This window comes from Orcinus orca, chromosome 17 (genome assembly GCF_937001465.1).
Source record: "Orcinus orca chromosome 17, mOrcOrc1.1, whole genome shotgun sequence".
NCBI classification, from domain to species: Eukaryota; Metazoa; Chordata; class Mammalia; order Artiodactyla; family Delphinidae; genus Orcinus; species Orcinus orca.
In genome coordinates, this window is record NC_064575.1 from 52,715,605 (window position 1) to 52,739,860 (window position 24,256).

Genomic DNA, 24,256 nt, shown 5'->3' on the forward strand with positions numbered 1-24,256 from the left:
GAATTCCCCTAAACTTATTGATATTATTACTATGGACTTTGTTTTATTATTATTTGTGTTATGGATAGAAAAATCAAATAGGAGTCCTGCTTCTCCCAGCCTAATTCACACGAACAAAATGAGTTGTATTAGTAAGAGAAGGTAATTAAAATCTTGGTAAAGGATCACATGAATTTAGATTTTGTGATAAATGAGGAGGAAATGATCTAAAAATGATCAGATATGTGAATTTTAGGAAAGCAGACTTCAAAATCTTACAGCATTAACATAGAGAACTTGCTGAAGCCTCAAGAAGCCACCAGCCCTGGAGTGATAGGGCCACTTAGAACACAGGATGAGGAAATGCCCATTTGGCCAGAAACATGTCAAATTTTGTAGACAATGAACACTTTATACTGGAAGTCAATCATAATAACTCATCCTAACTCAGAAACATATTCAAAAAGATTTTATAAACAAAAAGACCTCCAATATCATTAGTATTGAACCTTCCTCTGGCCCCCATTGTGGGGCTGGAGTGTGATGACACAGAGACGTGTGCAGGGTCTAATTGTAAAGCATATGATGGGTCATGGTGTAAGTTTTAGCCTTTAAAAATTAATAAAAGCACATGATTAGAGTTTTCATTTTAGAAAAATAATTATGAAAGTTTAGAAAGAAAGAACATATGTGATTAGGTGATCAAGTTGTGAGTGAACCAGACCTCAAAGAAAAGCAGATGGGCCTTGCCGTCATGCCAGCCAAGCAGGACATGGCCAATGTTTACTTAGTACACAAGGGATGGAGTGGAGGTAGGATGTCATATCCAAGGAGGCCAAGAGTAGAGGAAAAATCTTAGATGGTAAGCATGAGCTAAAAACCTCAGGAAGTAGTGAGGATTAAGCTACTAGGAACGTCGTGTCTAGACCTGAAGACCAACTAAGGCAGTGACAGTGGAGACAGAGGAATATCACAGTGTTGTCTGTGGTACCAGAGAGCTGGAGACCACTGAAGGGTCCATCTCTGGGGAGAGGGGATAAGTAAATTGTAGTTGGTGGTCACCACTAACGTCTGAAAAGGCCCATAGCGAGGGCTGCCAGATAAAATACAGGGTGCCCAGTTAAATTTGAATTTCTGTTAAACAACAAATACTTTTTTAGAGTATGATCCAAATATTTGCTAAATCTGGCAACCCTAGTCACAGTACGGCACAATTTGTGAAAATGAAAACTATGTACACGGGCAAATCAACCCAACTTATTTCATAAGGATACAGAGCAAACATGGTGATAGCTATTGTGTTTGGGGGTGGGGGATAGAGAGAATAAAAAGGAATAAATAAATGTTACATAAATAAATAAATAAGAGAGGACCTTGAGGGGACAGGTGGTGGTAATGAGCTGAGTACGATTGACTCAATTCTCTGTACCTAAATCCAAAAAGAAGTAAAAAATAAGTTTTTCTGCACTCTTGGATTTCTTCACTGAAGCCCCGGAGGCCCTGCCCGGCTGATAAAGAGAATATTCTGTCCTATGAAACGATCCCTATGGAATACTCTGGCACTGCCGGCCAAATTCAGTGGCAGAAAAGTGAGTAGGAAAGGAACTAGGTAGGTGGTTCCTCTGGAACCTGGTCAGGAGGAAGAAATTTATAAACCGAGTTAAAAAGGAAACTAATGAACAAATCAGGTAGGAACATTGCTTCACCTAGGTTTACTCTTTTAATAGAGGAACACGCTTACATTCTTATAGAGTAAATATTAGTAAAAGATTATCAGCAAGCACAAATCCTGAACTGTTGCCATGGAGACAGACAGAAGAATAGGCCAAGTTGCCATTTCCCCACTGGAAAAATGATAATTCAATACATGTCGCCCAGTAACGCTGATTCTTTTACTACCTTTTTCTTTTTTCATGTCACAGCTGATTACAAGGAGAGCTTTAATACGATTGGCAACATTGAAGAGATTGCATATAACGCTGTCTCCTTCACCTGGGACGTGAATGAAGAAGCTAAGGTGAGTGTGAAGGTAGCACTGATTCATTGGTCGCACCTGTTAAATACCGTGTCCTTTCTCTGCAGAGGATTCTTTTACAAGAGCCTCTGAGTAGGGAAAGATCTGTTAACTTGAGCCAGAAGAAAGGGAAATGAACCTATGATCTTTCTCTTGAGTCACACACATTCAATTACGCGCAGCTAAATTGCCTTTTGTGGAGCAAGGAGAAAGGGGGTGTACCTGTTCCCCTGTGGCCTCCCGCTGAACGGGCCAGGCCCCTTGTCCCTCCCAGATCTTCCAGGCCCCCAAGCTCCATTTTAGCACTTGGGGCTGACAGGACTGGGCCAGAAAAATCTTTTCTCCCTGCACTGCAGTTTCCCCAAACACCTCTCCAACTGCTGCCTTCTTCAGAGGCAGGAAGGTGCTCAGAGCGACTGTCTGCACAGGTAAGCAGCTGGGCGAGCCTCCCGACCCCCGGCCCCTTTGAGGCTTCATCTGGTCAAGGGAGGGTGCAGGAAGCAGGGCTGCAGGGCTCTGAACTTGACTCCCTGAGGAAGAGCCACCACCGTGACCTTGAGCCATTTCTTTCCTGTTAACCTCAAGCTTAAGCTTTTCTTATTTCTGTCTGGTGCCAGCATGGTTAAGAAGGGCAACAGTAAAATCTCTGGCCAGGTGCATCCTGAGGCCAGATGTCCACCGTTGCATGGATTCGGGTAAAAAAGTGAGACTTGATGATACTCAGATTTGCTTTCCAACCATGAGTCTCTGAGTTTATGAAAACTGAACTTTGCTGCTATGCCCACTCTTCTTCCTGTGTTCTGTACCTTCTGATTCTCGATCCTTATTTTGCACCAAAGGGAAGGTTCCAGGTGAACCCTAAGCTTGTTTTCTGCTTCGGTTATGTACCATCTAGGAGGGCGTTAGAAGACTTTGTCTTGGAATTAATGAAAAGGTCAATGTAAACAACTACTTTCAATGCTTCATTGTCTGTAAGCAGGGGAAGGCCAGGTGAGAAAGGAAACTGGATGGGAGTTTGTGGGCCTGACTTAGAGAAGAAGATGAATTGCTCAGTGTCTCATTTCACTCAGGTATAAAACAAAGTAAATGAAATTGGCTTTAGGCCCAAGAAAGGTGACCTAAATGGGCAAGCAGAAACAGAGCTCCATAGTAGCTGGGAGAATGTTCCAGTGGGTCAGTGCATCTGAGGGAAGGCAGGAGGCCTTGTGATGTGATGGGCACAGAAGTGCAGGAAAAGCTTCTCCTCGAGGCCCCACTCCACCTCCGTTTAAAGTTCCTCACCCAATCCCCAGGCTTTCTCCTCGTGCCCCCTTCTCTTCTCCCAGAGGCTAGATTACTGGGCTGGGTAAGGAAAAGGCAGTGTGTGCCATGGTATCAGGGCCCAGGGTTGGAATCCTGGCAAGTCAGCTGACCTCTCTGGGCCTCAGTTCGCTCATGTAAAGCAAACCAAAACAGAACAAAACAAAACAAACTTTTCCGATTGTCCCTGCTGTACCAAGCATGTGCTGGGAGCACGACGTGTGAAACTCCAGTCTCTGAGGGAGGTAAGGGAATCATTAGCTGGACAGCAGTGTGTGTGAGGAGTGAGAGGCAGGCCCAAGCAGAGCCATCCCTTGGGAAGACAATGGGATCCTATACTTGGAAGTGCCTTGTCAAGGTAAAGCAAGCTGTAACTGCAGCCCTAAATTTCCTTATCATGCAATCTGATAACACGTGCTAGAAGGTGAATGTGTTAACTGTTAGCAGTCAATAAGGACCTTTTAAAGAAAATGCCTGAACCTGAAGGGACATCTTGAATGATGGCGGCTCTGTGGTCAACCAGTGAGGTAGTTAATTGGGGGTTGAGTTGACTTTTCTTGGGTTTCCCATAGGTAAGGCCCACTTTTCTTGTTGAAATATGTATGTTTGTGCACGTGTATTGTTCCAGGCTGACACATTTAAGGTCACATCTGCTTTGACAAATGGCAGTGCTTGCTTGTTGTAGCAAAACTTGTTTCTTTAATACATATTTTCAGTAACTATTATTTGGTAGTTGTAATTGTGAGCAGTTTGGGTTAATCGATGAGTAATAAAAATAGCTCCAAATACTTCTGCCAAACTACTGGAAGAGCTTTTAAAGAAAAACCGTAGAAGTTAAATCCATTTCATTAGGTAGGCTGAGAAGATTTTTTTTTTTTCAACCTGCAGGATGTAAGGTTTTTCTTTAAAATGTCATTGATTTTGGGCTTCCCTGGTGGCGCAGTGGTTGAGAGTCCGCCTGCCGATGCAAGGGACACGGGTTCGTGCCCTGGTCCGGGAAGATCCCACATGCCACGGAGCGGCTGGGCCCGTGAGCCATGGCCGCTGGGCCTGCGCGTCCGGAGCCTGTGCTCCGCAACGGGAGAGGCCACAACAGTGAGAGGCCCGCGTACCGCAAAAAAAACCCCAAAAAACATATCATTGATTTTATAATAAGCAGGCTGCAAAAAAACCCAAAATTACATGATTGGGAAAAAGGTTTTCAACAAAGCAAGGCATAAAATCCTCTCACGGTGGGATTGTTTGTGATTTTCTTACTGTGAACGTATTCTCGGGAGCAGTTGCATTTGACTTCGAGTTCCTCTTGGTAACATCCACACAGAAATCTGTTGCAGGCTTTAGGATTGCGACATTCATTCAGTGTCACGTGTTGTTTTAGTTCATGTGGCCAGAGGACACACATTTGTGACCCGCAGCCTTCATATATTCCACAGAACGTATATGTACGTGTGTATCCTGCATTTATGTACTTATATTCCAAGTTTTAAAATATTTTGCCCACATTTAATAATCAGGAGATTCAAGAAACAAACAAAACAAAAACCTAAGTTTCCAGATTCTTTTGGGTAATTAGAGATTCTGGCAACATGAGCCCGAGTGTTTGCAAGCCCACGAGGAGCTCTTGTGAGGTACCAGCTGTTCTCTTTAATGCTTTCTCTAGCCTTCTCCATCGTGGAACTTTCCTTGCCTGGTCCTCGTGGACACTTGAAGTTTCACGCCCCAGTCGCACCCCCTCAGACAACTGAATATGCCGTGTACATCTTTACTGGCTCTCGGTGTTGGGGAAAGCAGTGACACAAGGGAGGTTGACGCCGTGTGGCTGAGAGGAATGGGCCAGTCAGGAACCCCACCAACCTCCCCAGGTTCCTTTGGCAACTGGCCACACAGAGGCTAACTTGTGTTGGTGCCGTTACAGAGAGCTGCTGCGCCCTTCTTTGTTTGAAAGAAAGGTAGTAAATCTTGATCTTTGAGGATATTTTCTAAAAAATCAGAAACCACTTGGGTCCAAATGTGAGTGTGTACCAACAAGTTGGATAATATGACTTCAGGGGTAAAAATAATGTATAGCTTTTGGCACAAGACCAGCTTTGAAGTGGGTAATATCCCGAGAGACACTACAAATATACTTTGAGCCATGGCAGTATCATTTGAGAGATCTGTGTGTCTTCCCAAGATAGCTTCTATTTGGATATTTGGTTTTGGTGCATTTATTAAAAAAATAAAACAGTCCCGTATTTGTTAGTCTTCCCACATATGCATCATCAAGGCCTGATGACAAAATTTATGGATTTTTCCAGGACACTACTCTTTTCTTTTGCTGCTGACCTATATTCTATTCTTAGCTCTCGTTTAGCAGGAACAGAAGAAAGGAAAGAACGTGAAACTCTAATCATTTAGTTTAATTTAATTACAGGGAAAGTTTGGCCAGGGAAGGTGTTAATAGAACCTAGGGGCAGGACAGGAATAAAGACGCAGATGTAGAGAATGGACTTGAGGATATGGGGAGGGGGAAGGCTAAGCTGGGACGAAGTGAGAGAGTGGCATGGACATATATACACTACCAAATGTAAAATAAATAGCTAGTGGGAAGCTGCCGCATAGCACAGGGAGATCAGTTTGGTGCTTTGTGACCACCTAGAGGGGTGGGATAGGGAGGGTGGGAGGGAGGGAGACGCAAGAGGGAGGAGATATGGGGATATATGTATATGTATAGCTGATTCACTTTGTTATACAGCAGAAACTATGACACCATTGTAAAGCAATTATACTCCAATAAAGATGTTTAAAAAGAAAATGAGGTTACGGGATTAACTGCAGATCGCCAGTCTCAAGGGCAGCACGGTTCTGGCAGAACTACTGCAGACTTCTTCCTCCCAGAACCGGTTTTGCTGGTTGTGCTGCAGTGTCTCTGCACAATGACGCCCGCAGCAGAAAGAGTCTCCGGCAGGACATTCGTTTCCCCTCAGGGTCTGTGCAGTCTGGAAGCTCCTGTAACTTGAACCGGGGTCCCTGGGCCCCTGGGAATGACTCAGGTGGCATCCAGGTGGGTGAGGCTCTGAGCGTCCATGCTGGTGGAAGCTTGGAAGTTGATGAGGTTGGGGCACCGGGTGACAGAGAAAACAAAGCGCTGAAATGGGGCTCAGGCAACCAGGTATCGTCCCGGCGCGGGAATAGCCAGCTTTGCGTCTTCCCCCTTCTGAGCTTCAGTTTCTCAGCTGGAAAATGGCGGGAAGCGGAACAGGGAGGGGCTGACAAAGTATTAAGGTCCCATCCGTAAGATTCTAGTGGGAGCACCAGAGGGCTGCATTCTTTCACATGACTCCCACTTACAAGGTCATTTCGATTTCTCTTTCTCCCCTCAGCCAAACGCAGGTACCCACAAAGTAGATCTGTTGGTCACTAATCCCCGAGATGAGAAGTTCCCAGGCAAGCCCCTATTGAATTATTGAAGGGTGGTGAGCTCAGATTCCTGGCACCGAGCGCCGGTGATGACATCACCCCCAAAGCGGGAGCACACAAACCCTAATTATAGGCTCCCCTTTCTCCCCGATTTCTAAGGAGATTCTTGAAACCAGGCCCCTTATTTGTGTCCAGAGCCTTTTTCTCTGTTCGCAGTGATTTCAAGATTAAACCAACCTCGACGTGCTACAAAGGCCTCTCTCATGTGACCACAGAGAATTACTTGAGCATTAAGATACTACTTAGTGCTCTGAGGAACGAGTTTCTTTTTTGTGTCTTTTCACTGGAACACCATACCAATTTCCCCCTATTTCTATGCCTCACCCTTCTCGTGGTTTATAGACTACCTGAGATGAAGGAGGCCTATTTCCATGAACCCTCTGCTGCTAAGCCTTTCGGAATGATCTTGAGTCAGTGAAATGTTCCTTTTCCCTCACTACCAGCACTGCTAAATAATCAAGCAAACAAGTAAATCCACTCCTAACCCATTCCCCTGTCTCTATGATTTAAAAAGAAAATGTATTATAATTCAGTTATATGGAGCTCTGTCTGCCCTGTGTTACTCTTTGCTGTGGTCTAGCCCAGCACCTCTGCTTGCGGAAGCGCAGTGACTGCGCTCTGGAGGGATGCCTACCCTCCCGCCCCACCCGCCCCCAACTCTCTCTCTTGAGTTGCAGGAGGGGCTTCGAGAGAGGAGCTGTCAGGCCCTCTGCTTTGCAAGATCAGGTGGGAAACGTTCTTCCTGCGTTTTGGTATTTGGGAGGAACTTTCAGACCAGAAGTTGTTGCAGTTTTAGAGTCAAGGACACAGATAAGGCATATTTTCATCCCTGTTAACAGATTTTTGTGGTGAAACTGGGGGTGGGCAGGGCTGAAAACTGGTTGGGGTGAGGTGGGAAGTAGAGAGGCTGAGAGACACCATGGATCATTTTCCTGTGCATCTCAGATTCTGATTCCACTAAATATCAACTTTCTTCATAGCAGGCTCTGCAAGATTGGGCAAGTGGAAAAGGTGGACTTTGAACCATGTCCCTCTGAGTCCAGAGTCCATGTTCTTAAACCATCCCAACAGAAGGATATCTGTAATTTTTTTTAGACCAAAGAATGCTATGACTTTCCTTCTCAAAGAGATGTATAGGGTACAACCTAGAAAGCAAGAAATCAAATGAATCTCATTTCCTTGAGCAAAGCAATTCTATCAAGTCACCCTGATTTTGCCCCCCATCTCCCCCATCCCCACCAACAAAGATGGGCCCACTGACCCAACACTTCCAGCACAAAGGTCTCTTCCTATCCATGTCTTTGGTTGCCCTGGTACATTCCCGGTTGATGTCATACATATTATTGACCAGAATGCATAGGGGAGTGAGGACTGTTTGGATCCCTTGCCCTCTTCAACTGAGTGTGTGTGTATTAGCCTAACATTAGTGATCTCATTGGCCTAATTATGACCTCGCTCTGTGTTAATTGAAGATCAGTGCATGCTTTCTAATAGTGCAGCTCTGAGGCATAGCAGCGTTTTCTCCTCCATACCTTACACATTTATTCTCCATTTTCCCCACTTCTCTCTAGCTCCTTTCCCTGGTATCCTGAATTTCATTTTCCCACTCATTTACATTATTTCTGTACACTTTTATGCTTTGGTTTTTTCCTGTTATGAACAATGAAGACTGTTCCTTACTCTTTTTGCCATACAATGTAGGAAGCACAGCATGAAAAAATTCGAAGCAAGGATGACAGTTATTATTCGAGAAAATGGAGGTTGCAGAAGGTACACAGTGGCTCCCTGCTTTACGTTTGCAACTTAAGAAATACAGTAAATGAAAACCCATATTTACCAAGCTGGTAAATTGGAAGTAAACATTTACACATAAGCAATATTTATTTTATATTTAGATTCTTCTCACTTTGGATCCCTTTGGATGCTATAAATGAATTGCATTTACAAAAGAGATTTTCATGTAATTTTTTTTATTGAAGTATAGTTGATTTACAGTGTTTTGTTAGTTTCTGGTGTACAGCGCAGTGATTCAGTTTCCATGTAATTTTTTAAATTGAGAGAAGATGCCAGATGAGAGGATGCATGTTGATATTCCCTCTAGGCCCTATTTCCCTTAATATTTTTGCCTATTTTTGCCTCTGTGTCTGATTTTGCACTAATACCAAGGAGATGTCATTTGAGAACTGAGACCCAGGCTGAGGGATGGAAACATGGATGTGCTAAGAGGAATCAGCTGGCTGAGCAGGAAAGCAAAAGTGAAAGTTGGGAGTAAAAAGTTCTCTTCCAGATTTGCAATTCTATCCTTAAGGAAGAAAATGAAGTTGATTGAATGCCCCAGCACTGCCCTGCAGCTGTCCTGGACATAAGGGCATTTGATGGGGCCCGTGTCATGAATTGCTTCATATTGTGAGACATAAATAAAGCTCTCATATCGGGTGACTTACTTCTGTCATGTTAAGTCCAGGTTTCTTCCTTTTCTTCCTGTGTGGTTCAGCCCGTTCTCTTCCCAGTGCTGTCTTTTCAAGGTACAACAAGTGGTCAGCAAGCCAAACCTAGCTCTTTACTCTATCAGTTGCTAAGGGGTAGGAAACAGCCCCTCAGTCCTCAGATGTCAATGTTAGTAGCTTCAAAGACAGGATGGTGCAAATGGCAGTGCTTTGATCACAGCCTATGTAAAGGCAGTAAACTAGAGAAAATGTAAGTGTTCTAACCTTCTTGTACCCTGTAAATTATTCAGTCTGTCTTTGTGGAAAATATGTTAATGCTCATTGAAAGACTGTTTTGACATTTAGTACCAAATCACAGCAGAACCATTAAAATTGTCCCAAATTTATCTCACCCTCCTTCCTTTTCTCTCTCCCTCAACATTTCTTTTCGGTCTAAAAGATTTAATCAGTTTTTACGGGGCTCCACTGTGTGTGTCAAGCAAAGTGCTTTAGAAAGTTACAGTTTCGTTAGTCTTGACGAATCACGGCTTCCAAGGGGATGCTTCTAAATGGACTGTATTCTCTTTCTGCCAAACTCCAGTGTTGGTCACCAGGGAGAAGGGGAGATGCGTAAATATTGATTTTCAAGATGAAAAGAGTACCCAAAGGACCGGCCAAAGGAAGCCATACTCCTGAGTGCCCTGTGGGTTCATGACCTAGTTTGTTTCCCTGACCTCCACCTCCCATCAGCAGTCCAGGGAGTCCACTTTCTGCTTGCAAGACAGTCCAGGATGCAGTGGAGTTGATGGATATTACTGATAGAGAAGAAGTTATATCCTAATGTTTTGACTAGATAGAGCCCAGGTTTCAGCAGCTCATCTTATGGCAGAATAGAGAATATTATAGGGCATCTTCCATGCTCTCCAGAGTAAAGAAGGGGTGGGGAAGGCTCCTGGGAGGGGTCTTGAAAGGTTGAGATACACACCGCAAAGCAGGGCAAATGGCATTTTTATGTGTTTGCTGGGGCGTGGTGTGGGTGAAGGAAGCTTTAAAAGGGAAAGGTAAACATTTGCTGGAGTCTTTGGTATTGAACTTAAAGCCACGCCTTTGCTCCAGTTTTATAAGGTAATGGATGGCAGGAAAAGCTATAAAGCTGGAGTTAATTCATATATAGAAGGAATAATCTTTGGAAACCATCTCATCCAAGCTACCTACGGCTTGATCTTTTGTTAGAATGTGGAGTATCCATGGTTTCTGGCCTGAATTCTGCTGAGGGCTCTGTAACTCGCATGTATCAACTGTTGTGTGTATACAGAGACTGAGATCGCATACTTGGATTTCATAGACTGTGTGTGTGTGTGTGTGTGTGTGTGTGTGTGCGCGTGTGTGTACCATGGCTAGTATTTATTCAGTGATTACCATATACCAGGCACTCTGCCAGGTGCTTTATATACCTTATGCAATATTCATACTTTAAGTGGATATCATTTTTCATTTAAATAATGGAGAGGTTGAAGTCCAGAGAGCTTACACAGCGAATGCACAGCAGAGCTGGGATTCCCACCCTGGGAATGTCTGTCTGAAGCATGTGCTCTTTCCATAGTGCCTTTTCATCTTGGGAGGAGGTAGTCATAGTATCTTCTGTATTATCTGTGGCAAAGGCGCAGTCATCCCCTCCAAGCAGCTTGCCTGCTGTACATCACGTGCTGGGCCAGGCAGTGGGAATTTACAGACACACCAGCCAAGCAGAGTGTCTGCCGCTCTCAGAGGACATTTTGGCTGGGCCGAGAACTCAGACATATCTGTAAATGACTGTAATATGAGGAAGAAAGTGACAAAGACTGTAATGAAAACAGAATTAAAGGGCCAGGAGAGTTCTGGAGAGGGAGATATCCCTGTTTTTTATTTTATTTTATTTTTTTAATCACAACATAAAAAGATTTATTTTCTTGAGCACAAATAAGCATCCACCTACTAGATTAGTAGCCCGGAGCTTTTTGGTAACTTTATTTTTTTAAACCATTTTTTAAATTGAAGTATAGTTGATTTACCATGTTGTGTTAGTTTCAGGTGTACAGCAAAGTGATTCAGTTATATATATTTTTTCAGATTCTTTTCCATTATAGGTTATTAGAAGATATATAACTCCCTGTGTTATACAGTAGGTCCTTGTAGGTTATCTATTTTATATATAGTAGCGTGTATATGTTAATCCCAAACTCCTAATTCATCCCTCCCCTGCCCCCCACCCCGCCCCCGCTCTGCCATCCCCTTTGGTAACCATAAGTTTGTTTTTCATGTCTGTGAGTCTATTTCGATTTTGTAAATAAGTTCATTTTTTAATTTGTTTTTATTTTTATAAAACATTTCTATTAAGTTTTCTATTTAAAAAAATTTTCCCAATTTGTTGTGTAAAAAATTGCAAATGAAAAGTTGAAAGAATAATACAGTTCTTACCACATACCCTTCACCTAGATTGACTCATTGTCAGTCTTTTGCCAGATTTGCTTTCTCTTCTCTCCCTCTCTCTCCCTCTCTCTCTCTCTCTCTCTCTCTCCCTCTCTCTCTCCCTCTCTCTCTCACACACACACACACACACACACACACACACACACACACACACTCACACACACACACACACTCTTTTCTCTACTAAAGACTTCAGCACGTAGAGAGGGTGCCATTCTGTGGGATCAGGGAAGGCTCGAGGGAGGGTGTGGCACGGGAGGGAGTTGTGTCTTAAGGGTCGGGTGGAATTTAGACGAGTGTGGGTTGGAAAGGGGAGCCAGGTGGAAGGACGGGGCGCTCAAAGGTGCAGAGACTGGCCGCAGAAGAAGAGCTGGGAGTGGTGGAGCTCAGGAGAGAATTTCGAGTGGGCTGTAAGGAGGGGAGGAGAGACGCCAGGAGAAGGGGTGAGATGCCACGGAGAGAATTGGAGGGTGGGCGAAAGAGGGTCAAGGTGGGAACTTTAGACCCACCCATTTAGGGGAGGTAGGGGAAGAGGAACCAGAGAAGGAAAGGGTGGTCGGGAAGGAGAGGACAGAAGGATGGGGAGAGGAGGAAGTGGCCAGTGAAATGGGTGTTGTAGGCAGTGGTTTCTCACAGCCTGAGCCTCCACAAACAGCAGCAGCAGCAACTTGGGAAATTGTTAGAAACGCAGATGCTAGGACCTCCGACCTCAGACCTACTGCATTGGAAACGCCAAGGGGGCAGAGTCTTAACATGTTGTAACAGGGCCTCCTGGTTGCATACCCCTGCTTACAAGGATGCTACTGAGAAGGCTGACCCGGAAGAAAGCAATCTCGGTAGAATAGTGAAGTCCTAAGTCAGATTCAAAATAGTCGGTGACATGGCCTTTACTTACAGCCAGTGATTTATATGTGCTCATGTTGAAAGCATGCATTGCAGCATCGTTTACAAGATGAAAAGACTAGAAACAGCCTCATGGTAAAGACATGGTTATTCCATAATCATGGTTCTTTTAAAAAAGAAAAAGAAAAAGCTGTCTTCAAAATATCTTGTCAAGTGGAAAAAGCAGGCTGCAGAACTGTGTGTTTACTGTGCTACCATTTGTATAGAAAAGAAAAGGATATGAATTTGCATAGCTTGTTTCTAGAAGGATGCACAAGAAAGTGTGAAGGATACTCAAGAAGCTGTTGGTTGGGGAACAATGCTGGCGGGGGAGGGGGTGTGGTTTCCATGTTTGCCCTTTTGAACCTTGTGCTAGATGCAGATATTACGAGCTCAAAACAAGTTTTAAGTATTAAACATGAACAGAAAAAGGTTTAAAATAATAACAAATGATCAGAAATTTGAGTGAGTGTCTCTTTCAGTCTCTGCGTAAATTCTTCCTCCCGCTGAGAGCTCATTATTTATGAAACAGGCCAACCCATTGTTACACAATGTCCAAATTTTTCCTTGTCCTGAGGTGCTGTTTCACAAGACCTGTTCAGGTGACAGAGCTGAGTGGCAGAGACTGGCCATTGGCAGAGCAATGAAGGTTCTGCCCGAGAGAGTTCGCCTTGTTCTCTCCCCACCAAAGCGTGTGACTCTCCCCCTTGAAAGTGTCCCACACAGATAGATTTTATGTTTTAAAAATCAGTTCACCTTCATAAGCTATCTCACTATTCGAGTTCTGTGAATATAACTAATCTACTTTGGAATCATCTGGGGAGAACATCACAAAATGCCTTGAGAGAGAGTCCGGACAGGAAGCTCTTAGAGTAGTCTGGTAGGAAGGAGAGCTTGAACTGGGGGCCAGGGGGACGCTGAGGAGGCGAGCCTCGTGGCACAGTTGGGGAGGTAATATGTGTGGGGCTTTGTGGACTGTGCCGTGGGGCTGAGGAGGAGCTTGGAGTCAGAGAGTAGGGCTGGCTGGGTGACCGGGCATCTGAGAAGATGGAGATCATGGTGGGCACAGGAAGCTGCCATAGATTTTCGTAGCACTTTACAGTTTAAAAACGTGATCTCAGGGGCTTCCCTGGTGGCGCAGTGGTTGGGAGTCCGCCTGCCGATGCAGGCGACATGGGTTCGTGCCCCGGTCCGGGAAGATCCCACATTGCTGTGGAGCGGCTGGGCCCGTGAGCCATGGCTGCTGAGCCTGCGCGTCCGGAGCCTGTGCTCCGCAACGGGAGAGGCCACGACAGTGAGAGGCCCGCGTACCGCAAAAAAACCCAAAAAAACAAAACAAAAAACGTGATCTCATTTTAAAGTGTCACAGTAGCAAGCTAGGGATTGTTATACCTATTTAAAAGATGAGGCAAACGAGGCCCAGAAAGGTGCCATTAGTCCAAGGCCATAGTGTCAGGATTTGCACCAGGGACATAATTTTGAGTCTCCTGTACCTTTTTTTTTCTTGCTGTGCTTTCTCTCATTTCGCCCTCCAGCTTCACAGAACGCTCTTTCCTCTTACAAAACTTCTCCTGTGAGTCGATCCCATTTAATCCCTGCTTCCGGGGCTCTTAGCTCCCACAGAGCCTCCTTCCGTAGCCTTACGTTCATCCTCTCGTGCTGTGTGAACACCTTGTCCATCCTGGAAGAACACCTGTGCATGGCCCTGCTGCCCGTGTTCCTGCCCAGCCTCCTGCCTCTGCCAGACTCCCCAGCCGAGGTTCTCCCTCTCCATCTTGGTGGCCTGGCTCCCTCGCCCCAGCAGTCTAGCTTCCTGTCCTTCCCTCCAGGAGTCTGGCCTCCAGAAGGGGCGCAGACCCTCTACTTCTGATCCTGGTGGTCTTTTCTTAGTGCTCACTCTGTCCTCTTGGTAACTTGGATGTTGGATACTGGGGCCACAGTTCTATCTGCCCTTGGCCTCAGTGATACACCCTTGACCTCATCAAGTGTTCCTGACCTGATCACGGTGATGCAAGCATCTTGGTTGGCCTCGTCTCTCCCCAACGGCCTTTTTTCAGGCCCCCTCTGAGCCTCCCACTAGGCTGGTCTCTTCCCTCTTTTGAGAGCCAGGATGCACTTTCTTCTCCTCCATCTCTCATTTTTCTAGCTCAGGACACCTATAGGAAATCTTCCCTTGTTGAGCTCTCTCCTTTTTTTCAAGTTCTTACAGTACGTACAGCCTGAGATATTCAACTTAGTTCCTACTTCTATACACCCCACCAGTGTATTGAGAGATGTTATATCTCCCCTCTTCCTTGACGGCAGGGCCCTACCATAGATTTCTATATCTCCTGTAGCATCTGTATGTAGCATCTTCAGTAGCATCTATACATGTATCAATACATACATGCATATGTACATACATACATTCATACTGATTATATAATTGGTGCTTGGCTTGTGTTTGTTGATATACAGTTAGATAACATTTTTTTGAGGATAAACGTGGTCAGAGCAGCTAACTGCTGTATTATCTTGACAACTTCAGCTACACAGAGCAGTCCTGACTCTTAGGATGTTTTGCTTATGAAAGCAAGAACATGGAAAAAGAGGGAAATGTGTATGTAGAAAAGTAATTTTCTCTTAATTCGTTGGACAGATATTTGTTGAGTATCTCCCATGGGCCTGGCACTGGGAGTAGAGTGGGCTTGAGGCAGACAAGGGCCCTCCTCTTATGTGTTTAGAGTCGCATGGAGCAGACAGATAATTAAGCACTAAACAGAGAAACAAGATAAATCGAAATAACGTTCAGTCCTGTGAGGCAACCAGAAAAGAGCAGCACGGTAGGGCGTGTGCTACTCGTCACGGGCAGAGGTGGGAGAAGGAGGACGAAGACAGCTCTAGATGGCCAAGGTGGGGATTGCTGAAGAGTGGCCATTGGACTGAAACCTGAACGAGAAGAAGGAGCGGGCAGTGATGATCCTGGGGGCAGCCTTGGAGGTAGAGGGCACAGCACGTAGCAAAGACTGGCAACGGCGAACAAGCTGGGCATATACTGGCAATGGAGAATATTGAGTACTAAAGGAATATGGAAAATGTGGTAGAATACGTGAGTAAGCCGAAAGTGTATCTGTGCACACCCACAGTATCTGTAGGAGAAAAGGAAGAAATCTATTCTCAGGTTTTAAATCATTCCCTAAAGGAGCTCTATCTATATAATGGAGGTGTCAGGAAATCTAGGAGTTTCTTAGATCCTCAACAAGATCACAAACTCTCTGAGGGCAGGGAATCTCAGTATTCCTGTGTCCCACCTCGTAGCATGATGCCAGGCACAGAGAGAAGATATTTGATAAATATTTGATGAATTAACGCATGGAGAAAATGAATAATTGCCCAAGACTGAGATTTCATATGTTAATATTATTTACTTTTAGTTTGTCTTTCTGTCTCAATTTAGCTTTGCATTTGTACCAAATGCAATCATATAAATGGGAAAAAATGCTGAAATGTGAGAAAACCATCTATAAGGTCTTTAATAATTCTAAGAACCAGAAAGAAAATAGAGTATGGAAACTGGCAAGAGCACACTTAACGTATTAATATATTGTTTGCATTTTACAGTGAAAATGCTGATTTCTTGCTATATGCCATGTCTGTAATTTGGAGGCTAATGTGTGTGTAATTTCTTGTAAATGAGTTCTTAAGAGTCTCAACCTTAGGAAATAAGTAGCTTTCTTGTTCTCTAATCAGAGGATCTTCTTGAAAATACAAATTACAATTGTTTAAAGAGGAAAATAAACAATTTCCATCAAATCATGGACCTTATGATTTTTTAAATCCCAAACTGCTTTGTAAATCAAGATTGGCCTATTTGTTTTAATGGCAAGCTCTCAGAAAAACTCTTGGGAGTTAATAATCAAGTTAATGCAGCAATTCTAAAGCCCATTAATCTGTATTTGTGTGTTTTTTTTTAACATCTTTATTGGGGTATAATTGCTTTACAATGGTGTGTTAGTTTCTGCTTTATAACAAAGTGAATCAGTTATACATATACATATGTTCCCATATCTCTTCCCTCTGTGTCTCCCTGCCTCCCACCCTCTCTATCCCACCCCTCTAGGTGGTCACAAAGCACCGAGCTGATCTCCCTGTGCTATGCGGCTGCTTCCCACTAGCTATCTACCTTACGTTTGGTAGTGTATATATGTCCATGCCTCTCTCTTGCTTTGTCACAGCTCACCCTTCCCCCTCCCCATATCCTCAAGTCTGTTCTCCAGTAGGTCTGTGTCTTTATTCCTGTCTTACCCCTAGGTTCTTCATGACTTTTTTTTTTCTTAAATTCCATATATATGTGTTAGCAAGAGAAAGACAAATACTGTGTTCGTTTTAATAAATCTTACTACACACATAATGCACAACTGAGAGGTATTATAACCTGGGTAAAGTCACTTTTCTTGTGTAGGAACTACAAAATGGGAATTGCAATTCACGTGTCAAAAAATGATTTTATTAAAAATCATCAGTTTTCATGAGACTGCCTCTATTTCTGGAATACAAATGCTCTTTCTATCTGAATCAGTCTTTGAACCAATGACAGAATTAAAATTGTATCTATTATCTGCCTGGATACACCTGATTCAATTAAAATTTTTCTAAAAAATAAATTATGTGCTGTAAGAATTATAGGAAAATAACATTCATAACTCTTGGTTGGCAGACCAATTGTTCATGGCATTTCTTTACATAATTAGGGCTTCTACTAAAGTTAAAAAGAACTTTCTGTGCTTGACATTTGGATGAACATTGGTGAGGGAAAGCATACCTTTTCCCTAAGTTTCTGTAATACACATTTACAAACAGTGCTTTGTAGATAAACTTCCAAGAAATGTGTTGTCACATTTGCCTGCTGGGTATGGAGCTCAGACATGGTTGGGTTTGCAAGATGAAACAAATTAATGCTTATCAGTCCCAACCCGAGGTTTTAGTTAATGTCCTTCCATGCCTTCCCAACCCCCGCAATTGCAGTTAAAGTTCAACCATTCAGGTTTTAAGTGCAGCACAGCGAGACTGTGATTGATATCATCAGGCACATAGACTGTGCTTTGCTATTGGGTCGGACAGCCAGGCAAGAAGAAAGCAGTGCCAGCCCTATTATAAAATCCCTGCTTGTAGGATAAAATCCCTGCTTATAGGATAAAATCCCTGCTTATAGGATAACTCTGGGAGCTGGCAACACAGTGTAGCAGAGAAGGCGGATTCTCGTGTTGTTTACTTTTTATGGCATTAGGATGCCATGAAGCAAAGAAGGCCCACTGGATCTTCTTCTAAGGGCCTTTCTCCATTACGAGGACCTAAGTCTAAGTGTCTCCTAGTGGTAGAGTCCAGTGTGTAGACCTTGTCTACTAGATGGCTGATCGTAACAGCTCCTCCAAGGAGGATTTCGTGTATGTATTGTAGGATATTGCCAGTAAGCATCTGTTATTTCAATGGATCTGTCCTGCTCAAGTGACCCTTATAAAAATACATGTTCCATCAGCTAAGCTTTCTTAATTGAGACTTGGAGCTGACAAGGCCACAATTAATATTGCTTCCTGCCTGTCTGAGTGTATGTTCACTGTGAGTGACGTATGGATGTATCAGTAAGCCCAACCATGAATCCTATTAGCTTAGGAAATACAGAACACTTTTCTCTTCTGGCTTCTGCAGGACTAGGCAGGCTTTATGAGGGTGAGGAAAAAAAACTAGTCTGGTTGAGGGCCCTGTGGATTACACTCACCAACATGTTGGAAGATTTCTACATGAAATATGTAGCCCTAGGTAGGAACAACCACGTCATTTGATCCCAGAGTGATCATTTGATTTGCTGACATAAAGCTGTATTTATGTATAGCTTCTGGCCAAGATAACCCCATTGTCAATAATGACAATAAAAGAAGTCAAGTGTTCCCAGAAAAGTACGCTTTTATTTTTTGACCTAATGATCGGGGTTTAATGAAGCTATTGTAATCTTTAGAGCACCATCGTGTTGTCTTCCTTTCCCATCTAGCCTCCAACTTCTGTGACTGCAGGGACCATAACTGGTGCATCTGTGCTAGTAACTAGCACAGTCTCAGGGACGTGGTAGATACTTAAAAATATCTGTGGCATGAATGAATGTTCTCTGCAGTTGGGGCATCTCCAGGAGCAGTAGACAGCATTTTCTGTCGACTTTTACCCTGGAAGTTCGGTAGGAGAAACAGGCATAAGAAACATGGCGTATTCTTTCTGAGCGGTCTTCATCACTCAGCTCTCCTAAATCTTTTGACATTTGCGTCTGTAGTTACTCTTTGTCTTTACCATTCCTAAATAATAAACAGATATTTATGGAATCCCTGGTCTTAGCCCCAGTGTCTCTGTGGGGTTTGTATTTCACTTGTGTCCTCCAAGTTCAGTGCTCTGTTCTGTGTTCTCATGGCCTCTGTACTCATCTCTCTCAGGGGAGCCCTGACCACCCTGTGTTGGTCGTTGCTGGATTACTCATTGGCCTTCCCCTTGGACTGTCAGCTTCACGAGGCTGGGATCTACTTTCTTCTGTATCCCCAGTTTCTAATTGTTTGACCTACTGTGGACTTGTGTTGATATTTATAGAAGGAATGAATAAAAGAAATGAATGAATAAAATGACCGTATTCGACGTTAGATCATCTTTAGGCACTCATTTTCAGATGCAGCTGGAGAAGTGAGATCCTGTGGCATGGTGTCCATAGTTATTGTGTCACTGAAACCTGTATCTGGCCTTGACTGCTACTGATGTGGTACCTTGCTAATGTGTTTCTCGTGGCCAAGTAAGGGGCTCAAAAACTAAATGATTAAAATGATCTTTATATAGATATAGCACTAAAAATGAGAGATCTGGCTGTATAAATTACCAAAGGTCTACAGGCATAGGACTTAAAATGAATTAGGTCAGAAATTTGAATGGCCTTTAAAATGCAGCTCATGGCAGTGGCTCTTTGCTTTCTGCAGGGTTCTTCTCTGGGGTGTTGATGTGATACGAAAGGCTTCAGGTCAAGGGTTTGAAGGTGAATAAAAATTCCAAGGGGATGAAATAAAACAAGAGTCAGATAATACATCCAATGAAATGGTTTTCAGGATAAATAACTGTACAGTTTTAAAACAGTGAATTTAAAGTCTTCTGTTAAATAGAAGTAATGCACATGGTATTAAATGGAAATAGTATCAAGGATATACTATAGTATGCCTGTTTTTTCCCAGAGCCTGCCTCTTACTATTCATGTAGTTACCACATAAATCTAGGTGCTGTCCTCATATCCCTAGTCCATGATAAATCAACTTTAAATGGTATATATTGACATCTACACACTACAGAAAAGGAGGATAAATTTAGTCGTTTGTGCTTCTCCTTCTATTCCTGCCAATATTTCGTAATAAAATTATTATTTTTAGTTCTGTTGGGCAGTGCTATAATCTTTAATTATTTGCTTGAGTTTCCATTTTTTCGGATTCATGTCATTTTTGTTGTCTTTCTTGCTATCTCATGATGTAAGATGAGGATGCTAGTGACTTTACTACCTGTCCTTCCTCCTGTTCTGTGTCTTACCTCTGCCAGCCCTGATTTTACTTTTTCACTAACATGAAAGTATCTTAGTATTTATATTCTGTTCTTCAGGGAGGGATTTAAAAATGATTTAAAGGGAAAATTGAAAACCAAAGACAAGAAGTGACTTGCCTGAAGTCTGCTTAATATTAGAGTTGGGACTAAAACCTGGGGCTTTTTGACTCCCAATCTAGTGGGCTTTCTAGATAAACTCGTTGACCTCATTCATCAGATGTTTATTCAATGCTTATTCTCTGCCAGGCACTACATTAAGTACCAGTAATACAAAAATAATAAGAAATTGTCTCAAGTCTCATACTCTCATACAAATAGGAAAGACAGATGTGTAAACAAATAACTATGTTTCAGTGCAATAAGGTGCAAAGGAAGGTGTTGTGTAGCTTTTTTTTTTTTTTATCTCACAGGTCAGAGATTAGAGAAACTGATATAATTATTAGAAGTGACAGCTTTACTACATTGAGGAGACAGCATTTTACCCAGCTAACTTATGCATGTTTGAAAAATAAGTAAGACTTTGCTAATATAGTTAAAGAGAAGTAATTTAAATTGTCTGTTTTGAGATTAAGTCTAAAAGAAAAATTTTTATAAATTTATAACTATAAATTATATAATCATGTTATATGTGTTTAATAAGTTTTTATGTGAGAATATCCAAATATTCTTCAGTTGTCCTTATAGGTTTATTTAATATTTTGACTTTAAGTCTAAGGCTTATGCATTTTTTTTAAATAGATCTTTTTTACGGTGACTTGTGAACTTTTTCCTTTCTTTCTTCCTCCCTCAGATTTTCATCACTGTGAATTGCCTGAGTACGGATTTCTCCTCCCAAAAAGGAGTGAAAGGACTTCCTTTGATGATTCAGATTGATACATACAGTTATAATAATCGTAGCAATAAACCCATTCATAGAGCTTATTGCCAGATCAAGGTCTTCTGCGACAAAGTGAGTAAAGATGACAGTTTGTCATAAAGGTATTTTTGTTATTAGATATTGCTTTAATGACATTTCCCCCTTGTCACCTTCTCTTGTCTAGTGGTGTCAAAATAATCACTTACTAATCGCAGTGGGAGTGGTAATCTTTCATTCTCAGTTCCTATTAGATATCTAGGGAGTCATCAATCAACTGTATTTTTTCTTTTCAGTCAATCATTCTACCACTAATTTAATGACTGATTGACATTGCACTGTGCTATGAGTCTGATTCAGTTAGATAACTGAAATAATAGATTGTTTTTAGTGGATATATAGATCCTGTCCCAGAACATATCGATGTAACCGCTATTAATTTATGGGTTAATTGGGGTCTCAGCTAGAGCCTTTTGGAATGGAAATGGCACCTCTAAAATAAGTTCATTAGCAAACATGCTTCAGCAGAAGATGTAGTTTTTGAATCTTTTTGAAACCTCTCATAAAAGACAGAGCAATTAAAATGGCAAAGATTAAAATCCCATGATTATGTGACAAGAGACCGTTACAAAATTCCAAATGTGAATGGGACCAAGCATCAACAATTTCAAGACCTGTGTGATGTCGGCATTGTGAGAGAAAGTAGTGGGCCCACTTGATGACCAAAGAACAGGGAACCTACCAAAGTGACCCATGGTAACAGAGAGAGAAATGGGCCATCAGAGGACAGTATGTGAAACTAGGGTGGGAGGGGATGGATTGTACAGACTTCAATTTACTGGTGGGTGCAAGGGGACAGAACATTGAAGTGTTCTGGGCTCTATAAACTCTGGAAAGTTATAAATTGAAGCTCCCGGTAGGATAAAATCCTGCTCTGAGAAGAGGCTGCTGGGAGTAGAATCCAAGTTGAGTTGAACAAAAACAAAAACAAAGGTTCAAAGGAAAGAGAAGTTCCAAATGAAAAGGAAGAGGGGAAAAGATACAGAGTAGGCAGATCTCAGGAAATACAGGACTATTTTCTTTTATCACTTTGTGAACACAACTGAAGCAGGAGCATGAGAGCCATGAAGCTAAAAGAATTATCCTAGTTCTCTCATTTCACTTAGAAATGACCAGCAGAAAGAAAAACAGTTGAATCCCATACAGTCTCATGAAAAAAATAATTAAGATCAGACTGACTTCCTGTGGACAGTGGATGCGTGCCAGAAAGACATGCCCACAAAACAGGTGAAACCTATAGCCTAATGTTCCAAAAATGGGCTTAAAATTAACATAATTTTAAAATTTTGAAATTAACAAAATCATGGAAATTATAAAGAGCAGCATAAATCACAGTTTGAAAAACTTAGACATGAGGTGTTTGGAGAACAGAATGATTTGAAAAGAGATATGGTAGAATTCAGGAAAGAATTTAGAAGTAAAAGATTAAAATATTTCAGAAGAAAAGACTACACTACAAGCAACACAAGAGTGAATAAGAAAAGAGAATGCCTTAATAGAAATAAAAGTTGGAAAACAGCAAAATCTTAAAAATCAGAAGAAATGAAGAAACAATTCAGAGAAAATAATAGATAAAGAAGAGAGGTAAAGACGATCCAAGAGACGTATAATATGTATCTTTCAGGAAGAAAGCTAAAACAATGGAACAGAAGAAATGCTAAAAATGATAAATCAGGAAAAGTATACATTTTTAAATGGGCTACCATGCATCTGGGAAAGTTGACCCAGGATGACTTTAAAAATATTCTTTGAGGGCTTCCCTGGTGGCGCAGTGGTTGAGAATCTGCCTGCTAATGCAGGGGACACGGGTTTGAGCCCTGGTCTGGGAAGATCCCACATGCCGTGGAGCAACTGGGCCCGTGAGCCACAACTACTGAGCCTGCGCGTCTGGAGCCTGTACTCCGCAACAAGAGAGGCCGCGATAGTGAGAGGCCCACACACCGCGATGAAGAGTGGCCCCCGCTTGCCACAACTAGAGAAAGCCCTCGCACAGAAACGAAGACCCAACACAGCCAAAAATAAACAAATAAATTAAAAAAAAAAATAACAAATGTTCAAGTACAATTGGTGTCTTTAAAAAAAAAATTCTTTGAGCATCTAAGAAAAATAAAATAGACAATGAGTCATTTATTTTTTTAAACTAATTTTTACTGGAGTATATAGTTGATTCACAATGTTGTTAGTTCCAGGTGCACAGCAAAGTGAATCAGCCATACACATGCATATATCCACTCTTTTCCAGACTCTCCTCTCATATAGGCTACTACAGAGCACTGAGCAGAGTTCCCTGTGCTACACAGTAGGTCCCTATTAGCCATCTATTTTATAGTAGATAAGGAGTCATTTATAAGGAAACTTTTTTTTTTTTTTTTTTTTTTTGCGGTACGCGGGCCTCTCACTGTTGTGGCCTCTCCCGTTGCGGAGCACAGGCTCCGGACGCACAGGCTCAGCAGCCATGGCTCACGGGCCCAGCTGCTCCGCGGCATGTGGGATCTTCCCGGACCGGGGCACAAACCCGTGTCCCCTGCATAGGCAGGCGGACTCTCAACCACTGCGCCACCAGGGAAGCCCTGTAAGGAAACTTTTATCGTCAAACTTTTCAACAGCAACACCCTGTCAGAAGACAATGATATTTAAAGTAATCAAATAAAGAAAATGTGAGCCAAGGATTTTATATCCAGCCAAGCTGACTTTCAATTATAAAGATGACAGGCAAAAGCAAAACAAAATAAAACAAAGAAATAAAACCACCAACGAACAAACAAGCAATCAAAAAATCCAGGGAATATTTCTTCTTGAGGAATCTATTAAAGAACAAGCTTTAGACACCAGTATGACTGTAAAGACATTGATAAAAGGACTGATGGTGAGCATTATGTGTATACTTACCTTGGATCTAATTCTAAATGATGGGAAAGACAGTAATGGCAATGTGATATGTTCTGACAGTGTAGACATAGTACAATTATTTAAAAATTGGGTAGGGTGGGGAGAGAATATGAAAAATAGAATAAGCTGGCAACTGCTTATAGGTGTTAACTGGACGTAAAAGGGTGAGTTCAGATAGGTCCCGGGGAGAGGAGAGGAAGGGGAAAAAGAGGTTAGTGGCTAATTCAGAATTGCCAGCACTCTTAAAGGTGCTACAGTCAGATGTAGATCAAAGATCCACCACGCCATTAAAATTTCCGAGTTGTAGTTTAGCAGAGATAGAGAGTAGGAAGAAGT

General features: G+C 42.4%; 1 protein-coding gene across 5 annotated transcripts in view; it reads left to right on the forward strand.

The window, feature by feature from the left end:
• The window catches only part of GRHL2 (grainyhead like transcription factor 2), a 166,517-nt gene that overhangs the window by 102,863 nt on the left and 39,398 nt on the right, over positions 1 to 24,256 (forward strand). For 4 of the 5 annotated variants that reach the window (XM_033438178.2, XM_033438182.2, XM_049700159.1 and 1 more), the window contains 3 exons: positions 1,902 to 1,996; positions 8,453 to 8,566; positions 20,909 to 21,067. In XM_033438178.2, the coding sequence (XP_033294069.1) occupies positions 1,902 to 1,996; positions 8,453 to 8,566; positions 20,909 to 21,067 (368 nt within the window). The remainder of the gene's footprint in view (positions 1 to 1,901; positions 1,997 to 8,452; positions 8,567 to 20,908; positions 21,068 to 24,256) is intronic. The other variant, XM_049700161.1, reaches the window with a different exon arrangement.